Source organism: Solanum lycopersicum, chromosome 7 (assembly GCF_036512215.1).
Source record: "Solanum lycopersicum chromosome 7, SLM_r2.1".
Classification (NCBI taxonomy): Eukaryota; Viridiplantae; Streptophyta; class Magnoliopsida; order Solanales; family Solanaceae; genus Solanum; species Solanum lycopersicum.
In genome coordinates, this window is record NC_090806.1 from 65659081 (window position 1) to 65680281 (window position 21201).

The 21201-nt window shown below is 33.6% G+C and overlaps 4 protein-coding genes across 6 annotated transcripts; 3 read left to right on the forward strand and 1 right to left on the reverse strand.

Annotated features, from left to right (window-relative positions):
• The first annotated feature begins 155 nt into the window (after window positions 1–155).
• LOC101248990 (small ribosomal subunit protein mS33-like) lies at window positions 156–2287 on the forward strand. The gene is made up of 2 exons (XM_004243242.5): window positions 156–334; window positions 1786–2287. The coding sequence occupies exon 2, from the start codon at window positions 1823–1825 to the stop codon at window positions 2129–2131; it is 309 nt and encodes a 102-aa protein (XP_004243290.1). The 5' UTR covers window positions 156–334; window positions 1786–1822; the 3' UTR covers window positions 2132–2287.
• Window positions 2288–3044: 757 nt separating this feature from the next.
• On the forward strand, window positions 3045–3446 carry LOC101257089 (protein AGENET DOMAIN (AGD)-CONTAINING P1-like). The gene has a single exon (XM_004243741.1). It carries the CDS (start codon window positions 3045–3047, stop codon window positions 3444–3446), a length of 402 nt encoding a protein of 133 aa, XP_004243789.1.
• A 1237-nt stretch (window positions 3447–4683) lies between these two features.
• On the forward strand, window positions 4684–9396 carry LOC101248693 (protein CONSERVED ONLY IN THE GREEN LINEAGE 160, chloroplastic). 3 transcript variants are annotated; one of them, XM_004243241.5, is made up of 10 exons: window positions 4684–5183; window positions 6335–6384; window positions 6465–6540; window positions 6630–6725; window positions 6864–6944; window positions 7043–7134; window positions 7558–7653; window positions 8135–8203; window positions 8592–8775; window positions 9107–9396. In XM_004243241.5, exons 1-9 carry the CDS (start codon window positions 4866–4868, stop codon window positions 8728–8730), a joined length of 1017 nt encoding a protein of 338 aa, XP_004243289.2. In that variant the 5' UTR covers window positions 4684–4865; the 3' UTR covers window positions 8731–8775; window positions 9107–9396. The 3 variants fall into 3 exon arrangements, with proteins under 3 accessions (XP_004243289.2, XP_069143210.1, XP_010323690.2); XM_069287109.1 differs by having other exon boundaries at window positions 4722–5183; window positions 8935–9396; XM_010325388.4 differs by having other exon boundaries at window positions 4722–5183; window positions 8592–8771.
• Window positions 9397–9991: 595 nt separating this feature from the next.
• PEPC2 (phosphoenolpyruvate carboxylase) lies at window positions 9992–20479 on the reverse strand. The gene is made up of 10 exons (XM_004243240.5): window positions 16637–20479; window positions 15022–15413; window positions 14653–14737; window positions 13684–13906; window positions 13180–13283; window positions 12998–13085; window positions 12653–12807; window positions 11150–12148; window positions 10481–10867; window positions 9992–10392 (listed from the first exon to the last, which is right to left on the reverse strand). Exons 1-10 carry the CDS (start codon window positions 16799–16801, stop codon window positions 10096–10098), a joined length of 2895 nt encoding a protein of 964 aa, XP_004243288.1. The 5' UTR covers window positions 16802–20479; the 3' UTR covers window positions 9992–10095.
• Window positions 20480–21201: the final 722 nt, after the last annotated feature.

The following is a 21201-nucleotide window of genomic DNA, read 5'->3' on the forward strand; positions in this document are numbered from 1 at the left end:
TTATTTGAAACTATAGAAAGAATTAGTAAGTACCGTACGAATTTATATGTAATTATTTCAAATTATAGAAAGAATTAGTAAATACGATAACAATGTTTGTCTATATGCAGTTTTTTTCCTCTTAATTTCCGAGCCCAACAAAATGCAAAGTGTCCAGCCCACTTCTATGAGATTAGAAGTAAGACCCGAGATTTTATTGAACAATTTTTCTCCTTCTTTCCACTCAAAAACTCCATTGAAGCAGCCAAGAGCTTATACTACACAGTAATCAATATATTTGGAAGTGGCGGATCCAGTCTCTCACAAAGCAAGGCAGCCGTTTGTTCTCATCAAGGTTCGCTCCATTCTACATTCTTCATTTTCTTTTTCTTTTTTTTCTAATTTAAATTTGAATGTGTACATTTTCTGTCGTAACCTCCTTCGCAACGAGTAAATTAGTTTGTGCTTTCCATTTTTTCTAAAGTTGAAATTTAGCTTGTTGTTTACATTTCTCTGATTTTGCTTAGTTGTTGTTTACATGTTATCAATGAAATGATTTACTTCATAAAGTTCACTGTTTTTGTGGATTAGTTTCATATTTTCAATAGGTTAATTTGAATAGTTCTATGTTCTGTGCATATTTCAGCTAACTCTGTCCACCAAAGCTCAAATAAATAGGAAAAAGTGGATACTTCTTTGTAAAATAATTATTGGACTGATTTAGGCTTACAAAATAGGGGTTCAAATAAACTTGGTATGCATTAGAAGCCTGAAAATTGAAAAATCATTTACATTTCTTGAGTTAGGATGCATACCGGCATATGCATTCACTATTTGATTTCCCAGGTCAAAAGAATTAATTTCCCTTGCACATATGTTGTGCTAGTGAACAAATAAGAAGGTTGATGTCTCTTTGGAATGTTGTAATTTTTTTTTTCTTCAAAAATACGTAAAGAAAGTGATGTCTCGTAACTCTTCTTGATATATAGGCGATTTAGAAGTTTTTGGGATGATGGAATATACAATGGGAATGAGATTTTGTGATTGAGTCGGGGACTGATGGCGTTATTCAGGAAGCCTTTTCATGATTTTCCTTTTGAGAATTTAGAAGCATGTCTAAGGTTTCAAGCTGAGGTTGTGTCGAGCTTTCTGTTCTGTTTTCCTTTTTAGAGTCTTCCGGTCCATCGTTTGTTTCTATAGTTGGAGAACTTTGTATTCTGGTCATTCCCAGCATACTAATGGAAAAGCATGACCAACGATATCTTGTTGTTCCTGTAAAGCGGAGAATATGCATCTAATTCTTTGTATTTATCTGAGAGCAACTTGTGATATTTTTATCAGAGAAATAGAATGAATGTGATATAGAGGGGACTAATGTGACAATCTGTGTCGACGTTTTGAGTAGGTAATACACAATCTGTGTTGGTTACTTTGATTCTTTTTTTTCTTAAACGGAAGTTTTGTTTGAATTTTGATCATTGTTTGGACCAAATATAAATAGGATGTTATCAATCCGAAATGTGATATAAACTATAAACTGAGGGGTGCTTGAAATATGACTGGTTTTGTATGTATACTTATTTTGTAATTCTGTTGTCCATCAAAGACAAGCAAAGTTTTAATTCGTGATGAATTTATATATGTTTAGTATTTCTTTAGTTTTCGATTGATTGCATGCTGCACTTAAGGACCTTAGCCTTTTTTTGTTGCAATTTTTACTTTCAAGAACAATGAGTCTGATATATTTACAATTGTGTTAGGCTTCTCACTGAACCTTCTTTGAGACTCTGCTTCTCCTTTGTGCAGTGAATCGGAATATTGAGCTTCTTTTTGGATCCAAGAAATGAACTTAGGGAGACTGAAAAATGTGGTAGCTGCTGCAGCGATTGAAGGATTAGCCGAGGTAAGGGCCAAGATATTTGGTCATGTAATTAATCCAACTGGGCAGCGATCTGCTCACAAGGTTTTACGCAAGAAGCTGATCGGTGAAAAGGTCTCACAATGGTACCCACACGATATCATGAAAGATGACCCTCTTGTGATGGCTCGTCAAGAGCAAGAGCGTCTCAGCAAGCTTGAAATGTTGAAACGTCGTGGAAAGGGGCCACCTAAGAAGGGCCAGGGCAAACAGGCTAAGAAACGCAACAAATAGAGATGATAGTCTCACTGGTTTGAAATAAAGGGGTATCTAGGATTACTATTTGCAATTTGATTACTAACTTTTCTCATCAGCCACTTGCTTTCTAGTGAACATCATCTGCATACTCTTCTACAATTTTTTTCCATATAGTTTGGGCTGTTCGAGCTAGTTTGCTTGTTCCTCGACTAATTTGCAATGAGTTAAATGGGTGGGTATATTATTGGATTTGGTATAATAGAATGTGACTTCAAGTAAATAAATTTATGGGAAAAAGGACAAATTATAGATAGGATTTTAGCAAATCCGGTGGCGTTGGAAAGATTCAATTATCTATCATATAATAGGTAATGAGACACCTAATTCATTTTGTGCTAAGAGTTATTATTCCAAACTATTATAAATGGTATGCAGATATTATCCGTCATACTTTTAGAACATTGGTGCTCCTGCAGTTCAAAAATTAATATTTGCCATTTATATTAATGGACATGTACATGTCATAATCATATTCACTGACCCGATATTTGTTAGATATACGATCAGATTGGCCACATGTTCTAATTTAGTATTATGTTAGAGTAAAGGGCATATTATGCTCTAGTTTTTAGACAGTAGAGACACCAATGTTCCAAAAGTACGAGGGATGCAGGATACTAAAACCTAACCGTGCAAGAGTAAATGTGTGTGAAGTTAAATGACATGGGTAAATATATCAAAAATGAAAGTATAATAAAAAACAAATATAACCCTTTTTTCTCATAATACAAGACCAAATATGACTCCTTTCGATAGTATTATTCTACTTAAATGCCCAAATCATCAATAAATACAAAAAAAAAAAATCAATTTTTTAAAAAAACCTATCTCCCTACAATCATGCAACAATAATATCTTTTCTTGTTTTCTTCTTATCATTTTTTTGAAGATGGGGTTTAGCAGGGGAGATCTTGTTGAAGTTGTAAGCAAAGAAGATGGATTTCTGGGTTCTTATTATGAAGCAATTGTTGTGTGTCAACCTCTCAAAAAAGATTACATCGTGCAGTACAAAACCCTACTGAAAGATGATCAATCGGATCCCCTGACGGAGTTTGTTACCCACTCAGAACTCCGGCCAGTTCCGCCGGAGATTCCGGTGAGTAGATTTAATTTGAATGATCAAGTTGATGCGTTTGGTAATGATGGATGGTGGGTTGGAAGAATTACTGGTAAAATTGGGAGTAGGTATTTTGTGTATTTTGAATGTAGTGGAGATGAATGTGGGTATTTTATAAGTGATTTGAGAGTTCATCAAGATTGGATTGATGGGAAATGGGTTTGTTCAAAATAGATTGTAAATTGTGTTTGAATCAATTCTTTTTTCGTTTTATTATTGCTTTGATTTAGCTTAATTAAGTCGTGAGTTTATTTGAAAATAGCTTCTGATCGAGACTGCATATACTCTATTCTCTTGTGAAATTTTACTGAATATGTTATTATTGTTGAATCCATACGAATTTTGTGTTCGGTGAAACGAATATAAGATTTGAAGAAGATTGACACTATTGAAGAGGGATGTATGTTAGTCAAAAGCTGGTATTGTTTCGTTTTAAAATATTGTTAGACATATGTAAATTTCAATGTATCTGGATAGTTATAAATTAAACAAGTAAAATATGTACAATTTACATTAGTCTATATGGTTTGATGGTCTTGAACCTCACTTAACGTGCACAAGGCTAAAGATAATAGATTTTGGACTCGTGTATCAAATCAGCTTTTGTGTTATAGAATACACAATGAAATATATCTTAAAGTTATATGCATCACACCCTACCCTTTGTGGATCCATTATTAGGTCAAAATTTGACAATCGATTAATTGGTGTATGAAATTAGCTTTTATGTTGTAGAATACACAATGAAATATATCTAAAGTTAATTGGTGCATATGCAGACACGCTATTATTTGTGGATCAAACGTTAGGGTAAAATTCGATTTAAAGAACATATTAAAAGACATATCCATTGAAATTTCTACTATCCATTGGGGGACTTGATTCTTCCCATTCATAAATTTAATTGTTACACAAATTCCTTGTAAATATTTTTGTTTTAAGCAACAAATCATACAAAAGGAAAATAATTTACATTGCTCATCATGTACTTAGGTGTCAAATATTGTGTATGTTACAAAGGAGGAAATTAACAAAATGAATATCATTAAATTATCTTCGAACATTAACAAAATAATATTTTAATATGATTATTTTCTTTTTAACAATCAACTTATATATAAAACTTCATATCAGATGTCAAATATTTTATTTCCACATCTTCAATTTATATATTATAGTTTGATCATCTTCGACTCAAAGACAAAAATTAATGTTAATTTTGTAAAAATGAGTTTAAACGAATTTGAATGAATGAAAAGATAATCATTTTACAATGGTGTCTAAATTCTATCCAAAAATCATTTGCTAATCATTTGACAATTCTAAATTCACTCGTATAAGATTCATTCTAGAAAAAACGCTCTCTATCAAAAATATATATATACCGTAGTATTCGAACCGAGTACATTTTATACAAACTTCTTCAGAAATATCCAATCAAAACTTTTTCATAGCCAAACAATAAAAAGGAAGCAATGTTATCATCAAAAAGGGTCCACCCTTATCATTTACTACCAATTGGCACTAAGATATTTATTTTCCCTTGTCTATAAGATCAAAAAACACAACCCCATCACTCCAAATTGAACAAAAATGGGAGTTCTAAGCTACTGCTACCTCCCAATTACCTCTACAGCCACACCCATATCTCAAGATTCTTCAAACAATCCAACCCCATTGTCAATTCCAACACAATCCAAGCAGAAATCTGTGAAATTGTCTAGTGGGGTGGCTGCTAATGGGGACTATGCTGCTGACCCGCCCACTACCACTACTAAGCTTAGGAAGTACTGGGGTGAGGATGTGGATCCTCTCACCTCTGATGATTTTATATGGAATAAGGAATTTATGGGTCGCATGAAGAAGTATATTCAGGATCCTCAAGAAAATGCCCCTGCTGCTGCTGTAAAGGTATAATCTTTGGCTTAATTGACCCTTACTACGCGTTCATCTTTTTTGAGCTGTTCTAGTCATAACTTATGACATGCTTTTTTCACAAAAGATTTTATCTTTTCTATGATTTGAATTTTTGGTTCTATTCTCTGTTGTGTTGTTCTGAGTTCCATGTTTACTTGTTCACTATTGACTTTGCTCCCCCCTAGTATTCATTTGGTGCGAGGTATAAGGTATAACAATTCCGGGATAAAATGCAGGATTATTTTGTCCTTGCATGTGGTTGGAGGTATTAGTAGTCTTTAAATTATTTATTCCACCATTTATACGGGATAAGTTATCCTATATACTTGGATGTCCCGGAATAATTATTAAGGATAACTTTTTCCCAACCAAACGACCTCTCAAGGTTTGGGAAATGCATCTGGTAAATTAACTTGGCTCATCCCTTAAGGCTTGGGAAGTGCATTGGGTAATTGAATATAGTTAATAATAAGGGTAAATTAGGAACTAAGTGATAAGTTATCTCTTAATTTTTCGAACTTGTCAAGTAAAAGTGAATACCTATTTGTCGTATAATGGACAAGTTTAAGTGGACGGAGGAAATATGTTTTGTGATGAAATCTTTATTTAATTGATAAGCTTCTCTTTATTGGTGTACATGCTAGTTTTCATGATGGGCACTTAACCCTCTTGGTCATTTTAATGGTTTGGCAATTAACAAGTTTCAAAAGTGTTCATTTTAATGAACTTATTTGAATTGGAACGGAGTTAAACAAAGTAATGAACACTTTTGAAACTTGTGGCGTTAATTATATCATAACTTTTATGTGACTATTAGACTTTTGAAACAATGTGATCTTAACTATGTCATACAGTAACATATATGAGGCTATAAAAGCGTCTAATAAGAGTAGAACAAGTTTTAGTTAAATTATTTCCAAATTTAGCAAGAACTCATTCTTTTTGGAATGAACTAAAAAGGAAGTAAGGTCACATAAAATTTCATGGGGGTGTGTTCTATCTGTGTGGTACTCTTGTATGAAGGATATAAAAAGTTGCCGTTAGCGTGTTGCATTATATGTTGGTCATAATACATGCATGTTGCTTAAGGAGTACCATTTTTTTTCAATGGTTGTGAATATTCTTGTGACTTTATATCTTAACAGGAAGAGATATCAGGATTTCTTAGCTTAAACAGAGTCATGAATCTTGACAGGTGTGATCCTTTTCTTCTTTTCTTCATACAAATTTAGAAATTTTGTTTCCTTCTAATATTTAATCACATATGGAGAATAGTTTGGAAGTTGACTTGACCAAGGAGCTAACTGCCCCTTCACAACCTGTTCTAGAACCAGAAGTCGAAAATACTCAAGTATGTGGTAACTTTAAAACACTTGCCTTCAGCATCTTTAAGCATTAGCCTTTTCTACTACCATTGTTGAAAACTAAACTGATTTTCAGGCTGGTTTTACTGCATCTCAAAAATGGCGGCCAGCACCAACACGACGCGAGCAGGAGAAATGGGGCAAAGCTGCCAAGGCTGCAACTGGGGGCAGTGTACGTCATTGAAGCTTGCAATTAGTTCATTGCTTGTAACTTAATTTATAATATTTCTTTGCTCACCTCGTCTCTAACTAATAAGATAGAGAAATATGGTTCTCTAAGTTGTAGTTCCGAAATTTTTTTATCATCCAGGACGTGATGTTGAGGGAAATAAAACGTCCTCAAGGGGATCCAAAGGTTATGGCTGCTCAGTCAAGGGAACAGTATCTTAAGGTACTTGTTTGTGTTTATTCCGCATAAATCACTCTTTGTTGAGATAAATTGACTTTTCATATCACCGTTTTGATTGTTCCTTTTTCTTGTCTTTCCAGTTAAAGAATAAATTGCAGCTCCTCACAGTTGGGATTGGTGGTGTTGGTGTGATTTCAGCTTATATCTCTTATTCTCCTGAAATAACAGTAAGGTAATCCAAAACTTCCTATATGGCTATATGCTTTAATTCCTTTACACGTCAACGTTAGAATTACTCGTGTTTGATTTACTATTGTTGTAGTGGGACATGACCCCTATTTATTACAAACCGTTCCTCCAATTAGTATATTGGTCCCTTAAGTTGTCAGTTTGAAAAATTTCTTGACGAAGAGAATCTTAATTTGCTTATTTCTTCTGATTTGTGTAACTGATGCAATGTATGGAAATTTCCTCGACTGAAATATCTTTAGCTGCTAGAATTCTTGTAATGTCCTCTGTCAGGCCTGGACGTTTTTAGCTTCTCTTTGCTTAGATTTAATTAATGTAAGGAATCTTTAGTTTTTTCAAATCTGGCAATAGCACTCATGCAGAAATTGTGGTGTTAATGAACTGTTGTATTTTTTCATTCTTGCAGTTACACTGCTGGGTTGATTGGTTCTTTGATGTACATGCGTATGCTTGGAAACAGTGTGGATTCTATGCAGTCAGATGGACCCAGAGCACTTATTAAGTACATTTTTTGATTGTTTATCTTTACCAAATGGCTCCTTCTATGCCATTCTTGCATTATCTCAAACCTAAACATCATTTGTTTCTTTGTGTTGCATGTGCGTGTCTTAATGGAGGCGATTGATGCCAATTGACAATAGGAAGCCCAATTTTCTTATGCGTTTTGCATGAGCTACACTGCTACTATTTTACAGCATTTTGTAAAATTGTTAATGGAGCATCCTATTACCACTTCATCACATTTAAATCGATATTGTCATTTTTGAATTGTAATTGTACGTGGTCACTCAAATAGTAGTTCTTAGCGAATTGTCAGTTTCATCGTTCCAGGATTGGAAGTCATTAACTCACAGTCATAGTAGAAGCCAAACACTTGCATGATTAAATGATGCTGTTGTTTGAGACTAAGAAGAGTAGCTATATCCCTAAAACGGACTGTTTTGAGCTCTGCTTGATAAGCTTAACCGAACTTTTAATTTCAGGGGAGCTGTTGGGCAGCCAAGGCTATTGGTTCCTGTTGCTTTGGTCATGATTTTTAATCGGTGGAATGGGTAAGCTCTACCACTATTACGATATTGACCAAAAAGATATGTGTCGAGATTAACTGTTAAATAAAACTTCTCTTCTTGATTCAAGCAAATTTCTTAGAACCTCTTGTTTATTTTCTGAAAACTACTATTGGTAGCATAAATCTATCTGCAATCTGAACTCAAGGAAGTTGGGGCTATTTTATGGGGCTTCAACTTCCTCTCTTGATCCATTTTCTCGCCATTTTCCTGCTTGTACACGCCAAAAAATCCAGCCTAGTTTAACTTTTTTCCGCATTCCCCCCTTTTTACTTCTACTACACTTGCATCCAAAGAATACTTTAATGACTTCTCTTTCATTGTTATGAAGAGTTGCCTAAGCATTTGATCTTACAATTTGATTTATTTCCAGGATCCTAGTCCCAGAGTATGGATTCATGCACCTCGAGTTGATACCCATGCTAGTCGGATTTTTCACTTACAAGATTGCAACTTTTGTCCAAGCAATCGAGGAAGGTGTATCGATCATTGGAAATAAGTCACAAGCTTAGCTCTAGTTTTTATGATTTTCCATCAACCTCTAATGAAAATAGTAGGTATGCTTCAACTGAACCTCCCATCTACAACTTTTATCATATTTTCAAATTACCATGAATCTTAGATTTGAATAAATGTGTTCAAATTTTCGTGTTCCATCTTAGTATAGAACTTGTTTAGAACCATGCCGTGGAATAACCAGTAAAGTTGTTGTCTAGGGGGTCACGGGTTCAAGCCCTGGAAACCAGCAGGGTAAGGTTGAGTACAGTGGACCCTTGTGTCCAGCTCTTCTCCGGATATACATGGAGCTTACTGCATCAGACTGTTCTTTTTGTCACGTCAAATACTAGTATGTATGTCCTGTCTCACACTCGATATTTCTTGTTGCAGAGGAGAAAAAAGTTCAGGAAGACGTTGGATTCGAAAAATGAGCTACAACATCTATACTCAATTTATCACTGGATGGATTGAACAAATCGATGATTTCCTCATGTAAATTCTTATATATACTAGATCGTGCTCTCAGTTTCGTTGATAATCTCAAGTTTCTTATCCCGTTGAAGGTTTATGAATCGTTTTCCATAAAAAAAAAAAAGAGTGTAAATTCTTCTAGTTAATTACGATTATCAGGAGTTTCCATTTTGTGCCACTTTCTATTATACAAGAGCAAGTTCGATTAATTATATATGTACATCGATACATAATTAAACATTTGTTATTTTTGCTAAACAAAAGATAAAAGATGATCATATCTCTCCTTTGGTTGTTAATTAGGATTAATTATTAGTATTGAGATAAATTACTCATGCTAGAGGGTGAAATAATGGTATCGAGACTAATTGTTTCCGGATAAATTAATGAAAATAATAAAAATACTCATGAGGTCTTTCAAAACTATATAATTCATGTGATCTTTAATATTACAAATCACACTATCAACAACAAAAAAAAATAGTACGAAAATAATTAACCCCTACATAACTAGTCTTTGGAATCAGACCAAATGACCCTCTTGTATATTTTGAAACCAAAATCAATTTTTATGACTAGTATACAAAAATTATAATGCAAGATATCTAACATAAAATGTATCATTAACATAATGTTTTACCAACGGATGCTTGGCTAAAAATTTCATTCAGTCGTTGGAATTCAACATCAGATCACATATCAACTCGTTGCAATTTCAAGTTAGAGACCGATGATTCTTGAGTTTTTTAAATTACTCCATGTATAATATTCAAGAACGTATGAATCAAAAATCACACACTCAAATCCTTCAGAAACATCTCATCATTATTATTCTTGAACAGACATAGGATTTATAAAAGTTGAAAGACAATATCACTTATTATTATACATACATAATAGCCTTAGCCTTAACCAGTGTTCTGCATTCCAGCAGCAATACCTTTCATGGTCAAGATGAGGGTGTCTTCCAAGCCAGGCGCATACTCGCTCGTAGGATTCAGCTTCACTAATTCAGCAGCTGGTTTGCTTGATTCCATGATCTCCTTGTCTAGGTGAGGTCTGACCTTCACATTGTAGTTGGGGTCACGAATTCGTTTCAATGTGTATGCTTGGCTTACGTTAAGGGTCGTGATGTAAGAATCACGAAGTTTGAGCCTTTGCCTCAAGTATGGATCTCCTTCCAATAGATCCTTGTGCCCAGCAACCTATGACAAGCAGCGCAATTAAAAGAGATTTTCCATAGGATGTGAGCTTTGTGGTGATGAGGTAAAATAATAGTATTAATTTCTGTACCTGAAGGAGAAAGCCCTTTGTTTCTTCGTATTTGGATCTCAATCGCTCTCCAAGCGGCCACAGATCTTCGGATACTAAAAGTTTATCATACAATGCAGCAATACCAGGGTCTCCCTTAGCGAAGACCATTTCGAGCAAGTCAAGTGTCACTCTAAAGAAAGGCCATCCATTGTACATATCCTTGAGCATTTGCAGATTTCTTATATCCTTCTCAATAACGTGCTTGAATGCAGCCCCAAAGCCAAGCCAGACTGGGAGATGAAACCTTGTCTGAGTCCATGCAAAGATCCATGGAATAGCTCGAAGAGATTCAATCCCACCACTTGGCTTCCTTTTGGCTGGGCGACTTCCAATGTTCATGCGACCATATTCTAATTCTGGGGTTGCCTGCATTTTAGACAAACATAAAAAGGAAGTTCAGTTTCATAGGCATCGGGCTGAAGGCAAATAAGTCATCAATGTCTGAAATGCAATTGCCATTCATACCTACTTTGACTAATTATTAAACCGACTGCTTTCACCTAATTAAATCTACTGTTTGTGTCCCCTTCAATTCTTTGAATCTTATGGTTTCTGGATTTTTTTTTCTTATACCTCTTTTTCTATTATGATTAAGAGTCATTCAAAAGCAGTTCAAATCAACTTATGAAGTAACTTGAATATACTCACAAGGCGGAAGTATTCAACAAATCGTGGATCCTGGAACACTAAAGACCGATACTCTTTCGTAGCAACAACAGACATCTCATCCAAGAGGGCACGCCACTCTGGATTAGGAGCCACAGGGGGGTTCATTCCATGCTCAAGTGTAGCTGCTGTGAAACGCTGAAGAGTTCTAAAGCACAGGTGTTCCTCCCCAAATGACTGTTCAATAACTTCACCTTGAACAGTCACACGAAGTGAGCCATGAATTGTGTCTGGGGGTTGTGATAAAATAGCAAGGTGGGTGGGACCCCCTCCCCTTCCTACAGTCCCACCTCGGCCATGGAACATTGTTAGCTTTACTCCAAATTCTTTTGCCACCTTTACAAGTTCCTCTTGAGCCTTGTACAATTGCCAAGCTGCAGATAGTCGGCCAGCATCCTTACCGGAATCAGAATACCCAATCATAACTTCTTGTTTCCCATTGATACGGTTTCTGTACCAATCTATGGAGAACAACCGAGCAACAGAAGCAGGTGCAGACTCGAGATCAGCAAGCTTTTCAAACAACGGAACAACCCTCAATGGACTTTTTACATGACATTCACGCTGCAAAAGCTCAACAGCAAGCACATCAGAGGGTGCCGTGGCCATCGAAATTATATAAGCACCGAAACTGTCGGCGGGAAGTTCGGAGATGACATGAAAGGTATCCAAAACATCAGCGACTTCATCAGTTTTAGGGAGATCAGGTCCAAAAAGTGGACGCTTGCCACTTAGTTCAGATAAGAGCCATTCCTGTCTCTTCTCTTCAGACCATTCTTTATAGGAGCCAACACCCACGTGCCTTGTTATAACATCTAGAACATCAGTGTGTCTATCTGACTCTTGCCGAATATCAAGTCTCACAAGCGACAGACCAAAGGTGGACACTTGCCTTAAAAAATCAAGAAGGCTTCCATCTGCAATTGGTCTGTCACCACAAGCGCATAGAGATCTATAGCACAGCTCCAGAGGTTCCAGAAACTGCAGAATAAAGACAACCAACTTCTTCACATATTCAAATCATACAGAAATTGGCATGCATATTAGCAGAATCTGAATGCCATGAAATAACATTTGAGAAATGAGAACCACGTTAATTTGGGTGATATATAAAATCCTAAAAAAAAACTGAACTTGGCCCACAAAATTGGTGTTGTGTAGTATGTTAGAACTTCGTTAAAGCAAGATGAATATTGTCAAACAAGAATTCCAAAAGCTCGCTTGAGTTCGTTTCCTCATTATCTTACATAAACTATTTTCGTTCTGTCCTTCAACATTTAGTCAATAGACTATCAGTTAGCTACTTAAGACATCCAAATAAAAATAACTAAAAATCACATATGAATCCTAGATGAAATATCATTGCCAACACATATTGGAAATGAAAAAGATATCTGTTCAGCATAGGTAAATTTGGAAGTCAAACTAACAATTTCTATATCATTGAAGAGGTGAGCAGAAATAAAAAGAGTTTCTGAAGGACACCTGTTCAAGATTTGTGAATGTCGACTCCTCAGGAACATCAGAATACCCATTGGCTAGTAACTGACGAGCTCGTTCCTGTGTATTATATAACCTATCTCTCACATCAGCAAGAAGAACACGGTAGGGCTCATTCGGTGGAATTTTCTTCCAAAATTCTGTATTAGTAGATTAAGCAAGAAGAAACAGTTAGTAGTTGAAGGGTAGGAGGGAGAGAAAACATAGAATATTAGCAACAATAATCATAAAAAGAGAAAGGTAAGGCCGAAGAGAATGATATGTGAGCTCCAACCCAATACACTTTCAGAAAACTAATCTGGTAGCAGAACAGAGAACGGGGGTAAATACCAATGTAGTGCTTTGCATCTCTTTTGGAAGTCCTATGAAGTTCTTCTGCACGGACACGGAGCTCATCATTGCATCGCCACATTGAAAGCTGGCATAAGCAAGATAAAGTGGGCAAGACAAAAAAATTTAGTACAGGATGGAGGCAAATTGCAGGCAACGACATTCAGTAGCCAATTTGTCACCTCAAACATAAGATCCTCAATCTGAGAGAAATACAGATTTGCAGCCATCATTCTAGCCAATAAGCACACATCTCTTGTCACTTCCGGGGTTACTCTAGGGTTGCCTGCATGCACATCAAAATTTGTTGGTGCCTTCACAAAACATTCAAAATTGGCATGCAATTACATTGAGCTTCAAGGAGAATATTTTCTTATGTCACTTGAGAATCATAAGTAAGATGCTTCTACTGCTCTAACCTAATGCATATTGTAAAGCTTTAAAAGTACCATTTTACCATCTAGCTATGATGTTTCAGATACTACAAAATTGTGAATGAATTGAGAACACATCAACTAAACAAACCGAACTCATTGACCTTCGAGAATTCCAATAAACTAAAGAATCTTAAACCAACTATAAGTTCTGCTTGTATCAGTGTTAGTTCCTTCTAATATGTGCTTAATCTGACTTTCAATGAGTGAAACAAAAAAAAAGACAATGCTACTTGTATAGAAAGGGCATACCATCTCGATCACCACCCATCCAAGAAGAGAACTGAATGAGAGGGGCATTGTAGGGAACACGTTCATTTATTCCAATATTCTTCAAAGCAGTGTCAACACGGCGTAGGAATTTCGGCACTCCCTTCCATATTGTCTCATGGAAGTAACTCATCCCCGCCCTCATCTCATCTTGTGGAGTTGGTGGAGTCCTCCTGATTTCATCTGTGCGAAAGGCTGCTTGTATCTGTATACAACAAAAGAGAAGAGTCACAAGGAATTTATAATTGTTGATATTCTATGTGCAGAGGATTGATGACTAATGAGACATTCTATCAATGCTTAATACACACAAAATCACGTTAAAGGGCAAGCATGAGTAGTAAAAATATAGAAATCAAATAGTTCTGACACCTGTTAGCGGATTCTAGTACATTCTCTCCTTATTAATTCTTTTTTTAAAAATTAAATACCTGCCAACTCTTCTAAACTTTTAAATGCACAAAAGTAAAGGTGATCTGGCAACTTAAACACCTCTACAAAGGTGAATCTCTTTCTTCCCATTTAAAAGCTAAGATATGGTTCCTGAAAGGTCTAGCTTCTTTAACAATTGAACCTATATTCTTACCATGTACTAACGATCTTCCTATCCGAGTTTTGTTATCAGCTCTATATATCAGCTTTGCCTAACATGAAGAAGGAAGATAGATGCTCCAATATCAATATTTATGCACCAGGGGAGTGAACACAATAAGAGAATACTCTACAACCAGCAGAGATTTACTAAAGCACCGGTCTTGAAGGCGTTTCCTCACATCCACTTCAGCTTAGCACAAGTTCACTAAACAACATTTCTATACACTAACTTCGTATACCAAATAAAATTTAAGCCTTTTTTAAAACATAAAATTACATCCTTACTGAAATGGGGGGAATTGGAATGATAGAAAGAGAAGAAGACGACAAGAAAAACCAGCACTATGAACTTCATACCTCTCTTTGTAGAGCCTCGTCTAGCTCCTGCTTATCATCAGGAGTAATATCTTTGGCGTACAACTGCGTCATACAATCACGAATCCTGGACAGCAAGTGGGAAATGAGAAACTTATCTTGTCCAGTTAAGAATAAGTAGATGGAAAGAAAAAAAAAAGTGTTGCTCTCTAGATGGAAACATCGATAAATTGAACAAAAAGTATGTCTCCTTACTTTCATCTTCTTTTTATCCCTTCAGAAATAAACTTATATTTACGTAACCTACAAAAAGTATGGAGCTTTTGCCAGCACAGCCCCACAAACAGATTGAATAGGATATGCTGTTATTTCAGCACACATTTTCTGTTAACTTCAGCAATGGTAACTTACCTTGCATGCTTTTGAAGCAAAGACCTACGAACAGACTGGGTAGGATGTGCTGTTAGCACCAAGTCCACGGTCTGGTTCTTCAAAGCATCAAAAACTTCTTGGGGTGATTTGTTTAGCTGTCCGACGAGCTTCTTAAAAGTCTCTTCAATGTCTGATTCAGTTAGTGCAGAAGCCTCATCCGAAAAATCACGCTTTTTTAGCTTACTTCTTCGTCTGTAAGCTATCTGAACCTCTTCAGCAAGGTTACCCAAGTTAAGCATGTTAGAAAAGGCTTTGGTGACTACAATGGAATCCCCAGCATCCAAACTGGTAAGCATACTCCCAAGCTCTTCCAACTTATGTGGGTCATGTTTCCCTTCATATTCAGCAGATAGTTCATAACAATCTTGAACCTAACACAATGTAGCACCACAGTAAGTTCCTTCCACTTTTACCATAAATCACTAATATTTTGTAATGATTAAGATAATAGGACCTATAATTTAGATTAGAAACAACATGCAATAATCGAAAGTAAAACTTTGACTCACTTTTATCCCAGATGAACATTCTTTGATAGAGGAAGACATTAAAGGAGATGTGAGTACTACCCAGGTACCAGGGACCAAAGCTTAACTAATTTAATAGGGCCAAATCAGTTCATCATAATAGATAAGGAACAAGGTGAATAGAAATAAGTTGTTTCTTCTTTTCATAAGATAGGGGAAGTTACTTTGCACATATTTAAAAAGAATAATGTCCCTGATTCAAAGGCTAATAGAGACATCTCCTTAATGAGTCAGGAGGATTTCACCATCACTAACTAATTCAAAATGGCATAACTATATGTCTTAGTCAAATTAAAAGAACCTCCATCAGACCATCACCCTCAACAATACACTCCCTCCTTTTTATTGGTTGTTACACTCAACTCAAAGCTTTATATATGCTCTAAACAGACTAAGGACTAAAAAAATAACACATTATGAGAATTGACTAGTGATTGAAACCACAAATTATGAACACACTACCAATCTTAAAGAGTCCATTCACCCAAAAAAAAGGGTTTAAATTGTTTGTATAAACTAGTCAAGAACTTACAAAATCAAGCATACTGGAAATCAGCCTAGAGCATCCATACCACAATATTAATAAAGTACCAGCCTTTTCCCCACTCACCGCATAAACACAACAAAAGAACGTGAAGAAACAAGAGTTCAACAATAAAGATTACTACGAACTGACAAAACTTGGTATAATGGAAACTAGTCTAAGGCATTCAAACCATAAACAATGAATAAAGAACCACTCTTTTCTACTCACACCACATAAACATCAACAGAATTACAGTAGGAGCTGATAAACACAACATTAAACCACGTGCCAACAAAATTAAGCAAAACATACGATTAGAATACTGCATTCAAACCATAAATTATGAAGAAAAAAAAACACAGCAAAGGGGTTCAACAGAAGTTAATAAACAGGAAATTAAACTATGTACCAACAAAACTAAGCAAAATGTACAATAACCCTACTGCATTCAAAACCACAAATCATTAAGAAACCCAACAAAGGGTTTCACCAGAAGTATGAAAAAACACAAAAAAAACTTTAAAAAACAAACTAAAAATACCGTTTCTCGAATATCCTCTCCATGCAAATCCTGCAGAATATCAAGAAATCTGTCAAGCAACAAAGCATCATACTCCACAAGCTTATCATCCTCTGACACTTTCGCTGGTGCCAATAGCCTCAATTGGGCATCAATTGAAGCCATTTTCTCAATTTTCCGACTCATCTTCGAAAAAAAAAACACTCTTTTTATCAACTAGCAAAGTTGAAAAAGAAAAAAAATCACGGATTCTTTCACCCTTTATCACGGAGAAAACTGGGTATCAAACAATTTTCAGCATTAACTCAAAACATTCACAATTTTTTTCAAAAATTTAGGAAAAGTAACAACAGAGTGAATAATTATTTATGGGCAATTTCAAGATTCCCGTGACGGAAAAATCCAGAAGAAGTAGAAATAAAGGAGAAGACTAATGGGTCACGAGAGAGAAGAAGAAAAAGAGAAGTGATTTGAAGAAAAGTTGCAGAGTATTTGGGATTTTGCTTAAGCTTTTTTATAGAAGAAGGATGTGAAGAACAGAGTGGAAAAGCTCTAACTAAAAATCAACAAGAGTCCAAATTAGTGGAGTAACTTTTTTAATTACGGGAACTTAATGGGTTGAAAATTCAATATAAATTTCTTTTTAGATTCCTAGAATATTCCATAGAATCATCATATACTCTCCGTTTTTACAAGGATAATCTAAATTTGATTTGAACGAACGATTTTACGAAGAAAAAATAATATTTTTTTATTTTATAATTTTTAATTAAAGTTATATCAAATGCATTGAAATATCTTTTAATCTTGTAATATTCAACATATCATGTGAAAAATTAAATTATTACCGAGTCATTTTTTTTAAACAAATTAAAATAAAAATAGAGTCATTCTCTTTTAATAGGAGAGAGTAATTTTTTATTGGTTGATATGTATATATAATAGTTATTTTAAAATAAATATAAAAGTTAATACTACTTACCACTTCATTGTAATATAATTTATGCAATTTAATTTTTATTTTATTTAAAAATAAATATTTATATTAAAATTCAAAATTGAATTTTAAAGGTGATTTCTTACTAAGAAGATTCAAATTTGGGATCTTTCAATTAAGAATAATAATACTTATTACTTTACCGCAATTGTCATTAGTGTTTGAAGTTTAGAATTGATACACTCTTAAGGTTATTTTTGTCAATTCATGCTTTTCCACATTTTTTTGTAGACACGTGTAGAAACTTCTTTGAATAAGACACAATCACTTCATAGCCCCTACTTTGCTTTTAATTTTAGTAAATTAACTTAATTATTACTATACCAATAAAACATGTGAGATTTAATTATTTTATAATTTGATTGTATGTTGAAATTTTATTAATATTATGTAATTTGAGATTAATAGAGTAATATATTTTATTTGAAATGATATGAAAAGTATTATAAAATTATAATAATTGTTTATTTTAACATATGTAAGAGATATAAAAATTTAATTAACAGTCAAAATTATATTGATATCATATAAATTGAGGTAGACTAAATAATATATACTATCTAAAATTTATATTAAAAATACTATATATCACAATAATTAATAATTTTAAAAAGAAATTATCGATTATGAAAATTTTTTATCAATTTTTAAAATTTTATTTATGTTATATAAACTGAGAACAAAATACAATTATTTAAAATTTATGACTAAACATTTGCTTAAAGTTTTTATTCCGAAATTATTTTCTTTAGATTTATTTATCATTTATCATTATATTTGTTTTTACTTATATATGCTTTTCAAAAAGTTCTTGGATTCCAAAGTTAATTGGAATAGTAGTATAATTTTTTCTTATTTCTTTTGTTTATTGTTTATATTCTTTTCCACAACACGATATTCCAAATTGTTGACTAATTCAACTTTGTAATTTTGAATAACTAAGATTTTGTTTTCTCTTTTTTTTATTTTTCCTCTTTCATAAATATTATATCAAAAATATTTTTTTAGAAGATGTTTTTTTTGCTGTATAACTTAATTAATTTAGATTGTATCGAAGAGTCTCATTTTAAAAGCTACATTAGGTGATTTTTTCTTTAGTGTTTAGATTTAAAAATGTAGTTAATTTTAAAAAGTAAAATCAAATTGAATTATGCCATCTTTTAGCATTAAGAATCGTGACCAAACAGCTTAAGCAGTAATTGATTTTGACTCATTTAATTGATAGTATTAAGCATTATTTTTGGTCATATAAATGTTTTAAGGACCACGTGTTGTGGTCGGCGCTTCATTATTTCCTTTTACTCCTATCTCGTAGATATAGCAATATTGTTTCTCATAGACCCTCGTGACTCTAATAATTCTTATTTGACAGTTAGAGATAAAAAGAATACAAATATGGGGGGCAATAGCAACAACAAATTAATGTGAAATGGAGTGTTACACAACAAAAAGGTGAAAGAACAATAACAAAATGGTAGCATAAAAAACAATAGCGAAAGTCGAAATCGAAGATCAATAAACTATAAGAATAGTGCTAGTATTGTTGTTAAGAAGGTCCAAGTATGACCATCAAGCCTATCTAGCAAGGAAGCCGGAAACACTCAACTATCAATTAATTTTTTACCGTAGTTTATGATTGCCAAATTCTAGTATCTAAAGTTATGTCATCATTAAAATAAATATGCGTTAAATTTATCTAATCACCTTCACCCATTACTTTTTCTGCATTATTCTACCTCTCCGGGTACCCCTTATTGTCAATCACTCACACCTCCTAACTATAGCATCTACGCTCATCGTTTTCACATGATCAAACCATCTCAACCCTATGTGTGTTTTTCATCTTGTTCAATATAAAAAACACTCATATCTAATCTCAAATATCTTCAATCGTAATCGTCTTTCTTCTAATATTCCACACATCCAACTCAACATTCCTTTTATGTAACAAAAAATATTGACACTTAATTACTATAAACTTTTTTTTTAATTCTTCTTATCAAATTGGCATATTTTCCAAATAACCGGATCAACTTATCCTATGAAATATTCCATGGAGAATAAATAATATTACAAGTATAATATAGAGAATAAATAAGGCATGAATTATAAGATGCTCTTATTAGCACATCGCTATATTACGTTTATTCTACTTTCTATCGCGTATAAAATAACATATAAATTATGGGTTTGGACCAGTCTACCCCACAAATGTGTCCCTCTAATTGAAGCTTTTGGTTCAAAGTTACACACGTCCATTCAAGAAAAGAGCAATACTCAGCAAAGGAAAAAATATGGCCATAGATAGCTGAGTGACAAAGAAGTTAAAGATCACAAATGTGAAGTTAAGAAGGGAGCTAAGAAAAAGTTCTTGTCCTTACTCACCAACTATATATGATTTGTCCTTACAATCTTATGAAAAGTCAATCTCTTTTACCTTATTTTTGGGGGCATGCAATGGCAACTTCTAATTTCTTGAAGGGGCAAATGGGAGGAACTAAAATGATATTAACGAAGAATTGTGGAGGGATGAATAAGATTTCTTCATTTTTAATCAGATATCTGATATGTGAGTAAAAAAATTTATGCATGAAAGCGCTTTCATTTTAATTGTGAGTGTTATACGATATATGAATCTGTTCAATCGACGCTCTAATGCAGATACCGAATACTAAGGAAAAAAAAGAAGATATTGGTGCTTCTTTTGGCAACATATACTATGCATGGGAGAAGAAATTGGATTTGAATTGTACCAATTTCAATGAGCCCAAAGTTCATAACCAATTTGGCATCTTCAATATTTTCCAAAGTTTGGGAATTAAAATTTCAACTTAATTTCATGAAAAAAAAAACAAAAAAAAAAAAAGAGAGAGAGAAAAAAGGGAAAAGATCTTTCGAAAAACTACTAATATATGCTGATCTTGACTAGAATTTCATTGGAAAAAGAAAAAAAAAGAGGAAAAAGACCTTATAATAAAAATGTATGATATTACACATAATGATAATTAAATTGACCATTCAAAAGTGATAGTACATTTTAATGCAATGACAATGAATGGTGGCAATTAAGGGTGACAAAAATTAAGGAGAATTGGTTTTCGTACGGACTAGAACTTTTTTCTAAAAAAATATTATGATTTTTTTAATTAGAGATTTTTGTTATTATATTATAAATAAGAAATTTCAAAAGATCGTTCTTTTCTATTAATTTAGTAAATGGTTTAAGAAATTTTAATTCCTCACAAAAATCAGCCGGGAGAATATACTTTGCCCATTTATTAGTCTAACACATATTGATCTGTTTAAATTTAGTTCGTTTAATAATTAAGTTGATTCACCCTATATATTTTAAGTTTGACTCGTAAATTTTTTTATCAAAATATAAAAAAAACTTGTTTTTTATACTATATACAACTACAACAAAGAAGAAGAAAAGTTAAAATAGTTTTCCATGATAATTAAAGAAATTGTTACTAGAAAACATATGATAAACTTAAAACTTTATAAGAATTAACTATATGTGTTATGATCCATTCTTTACATTCAATCTAACTAACTCAAAGTTAGGTTCGGCCTAGGTTCCTACCCT

What these genes read in the sequence shown, in the direction of transcription:
- LOC101248990 (XM_004243242.5), top strand. Translation starts at nt 1,823, where the DNA reads ATGAACTTAGGGAGACTGAAAAATGTGGTAGCTGCTGCAGCGATTGAA.
- LOC101257089 (XM_004243741.1), top strand. Translation starts at nt 3,045, where the DNA reads ATGGGGTTTAGCAGGGGAGATCTTGTTGAAGTTGTAAGCAAAGAAGAT.
- LOC101248693 (XM_004243241.5), top strand. Translation starts at nt 4,866, where the DNA reads ATGGGAGTTCTAAGCTACTGCTACCTCCCAATTACCTCTACAGCCACA. An exon ending in CAGAAGTCGAAAATACTCAA is followed by an intron (nt 6,541 to 6,629) that starts GTATGTGGTAAC and finishes ACTGATTTTCAG; the next exon opens with GCTGGTTTTACTGCATCTCA. An exon ending in ATTTTTAATCGGTGGAATGG is followed by an intron (nt 8,204 to 8,591) that starts GTAAGCTCTACC and finishes ATTTATTTCCAG; the next exon opens with GATCCTAGTCCCAGAGTATG.
- PEPC2 (XM_004243240.5), bottom strand. Translation starts at nt 16,801, where the DNA reads ATGAGTCGGAAAATTGAGAAAATGGCTTCAATTGATGCCCAATTGAGG. An exon ending in GATGGGTGGTGATCGAGATG is followed by an intron (nt 13,284 to 13,683) that starts GTATGCCCTTTC and finishes ATGTGCATGCAG; the next exon opens with GCAACCCTAGAGTAACCCCG. An exon ending in TTGTTGAATACTTCCGCCTT is followed by an intron (nt 10,868 to 11,149) that starts GTGAGTATATTC and finishes TCTAAAATGCAG; the next exon opens with GCAACCCCAGAATTAGAATA.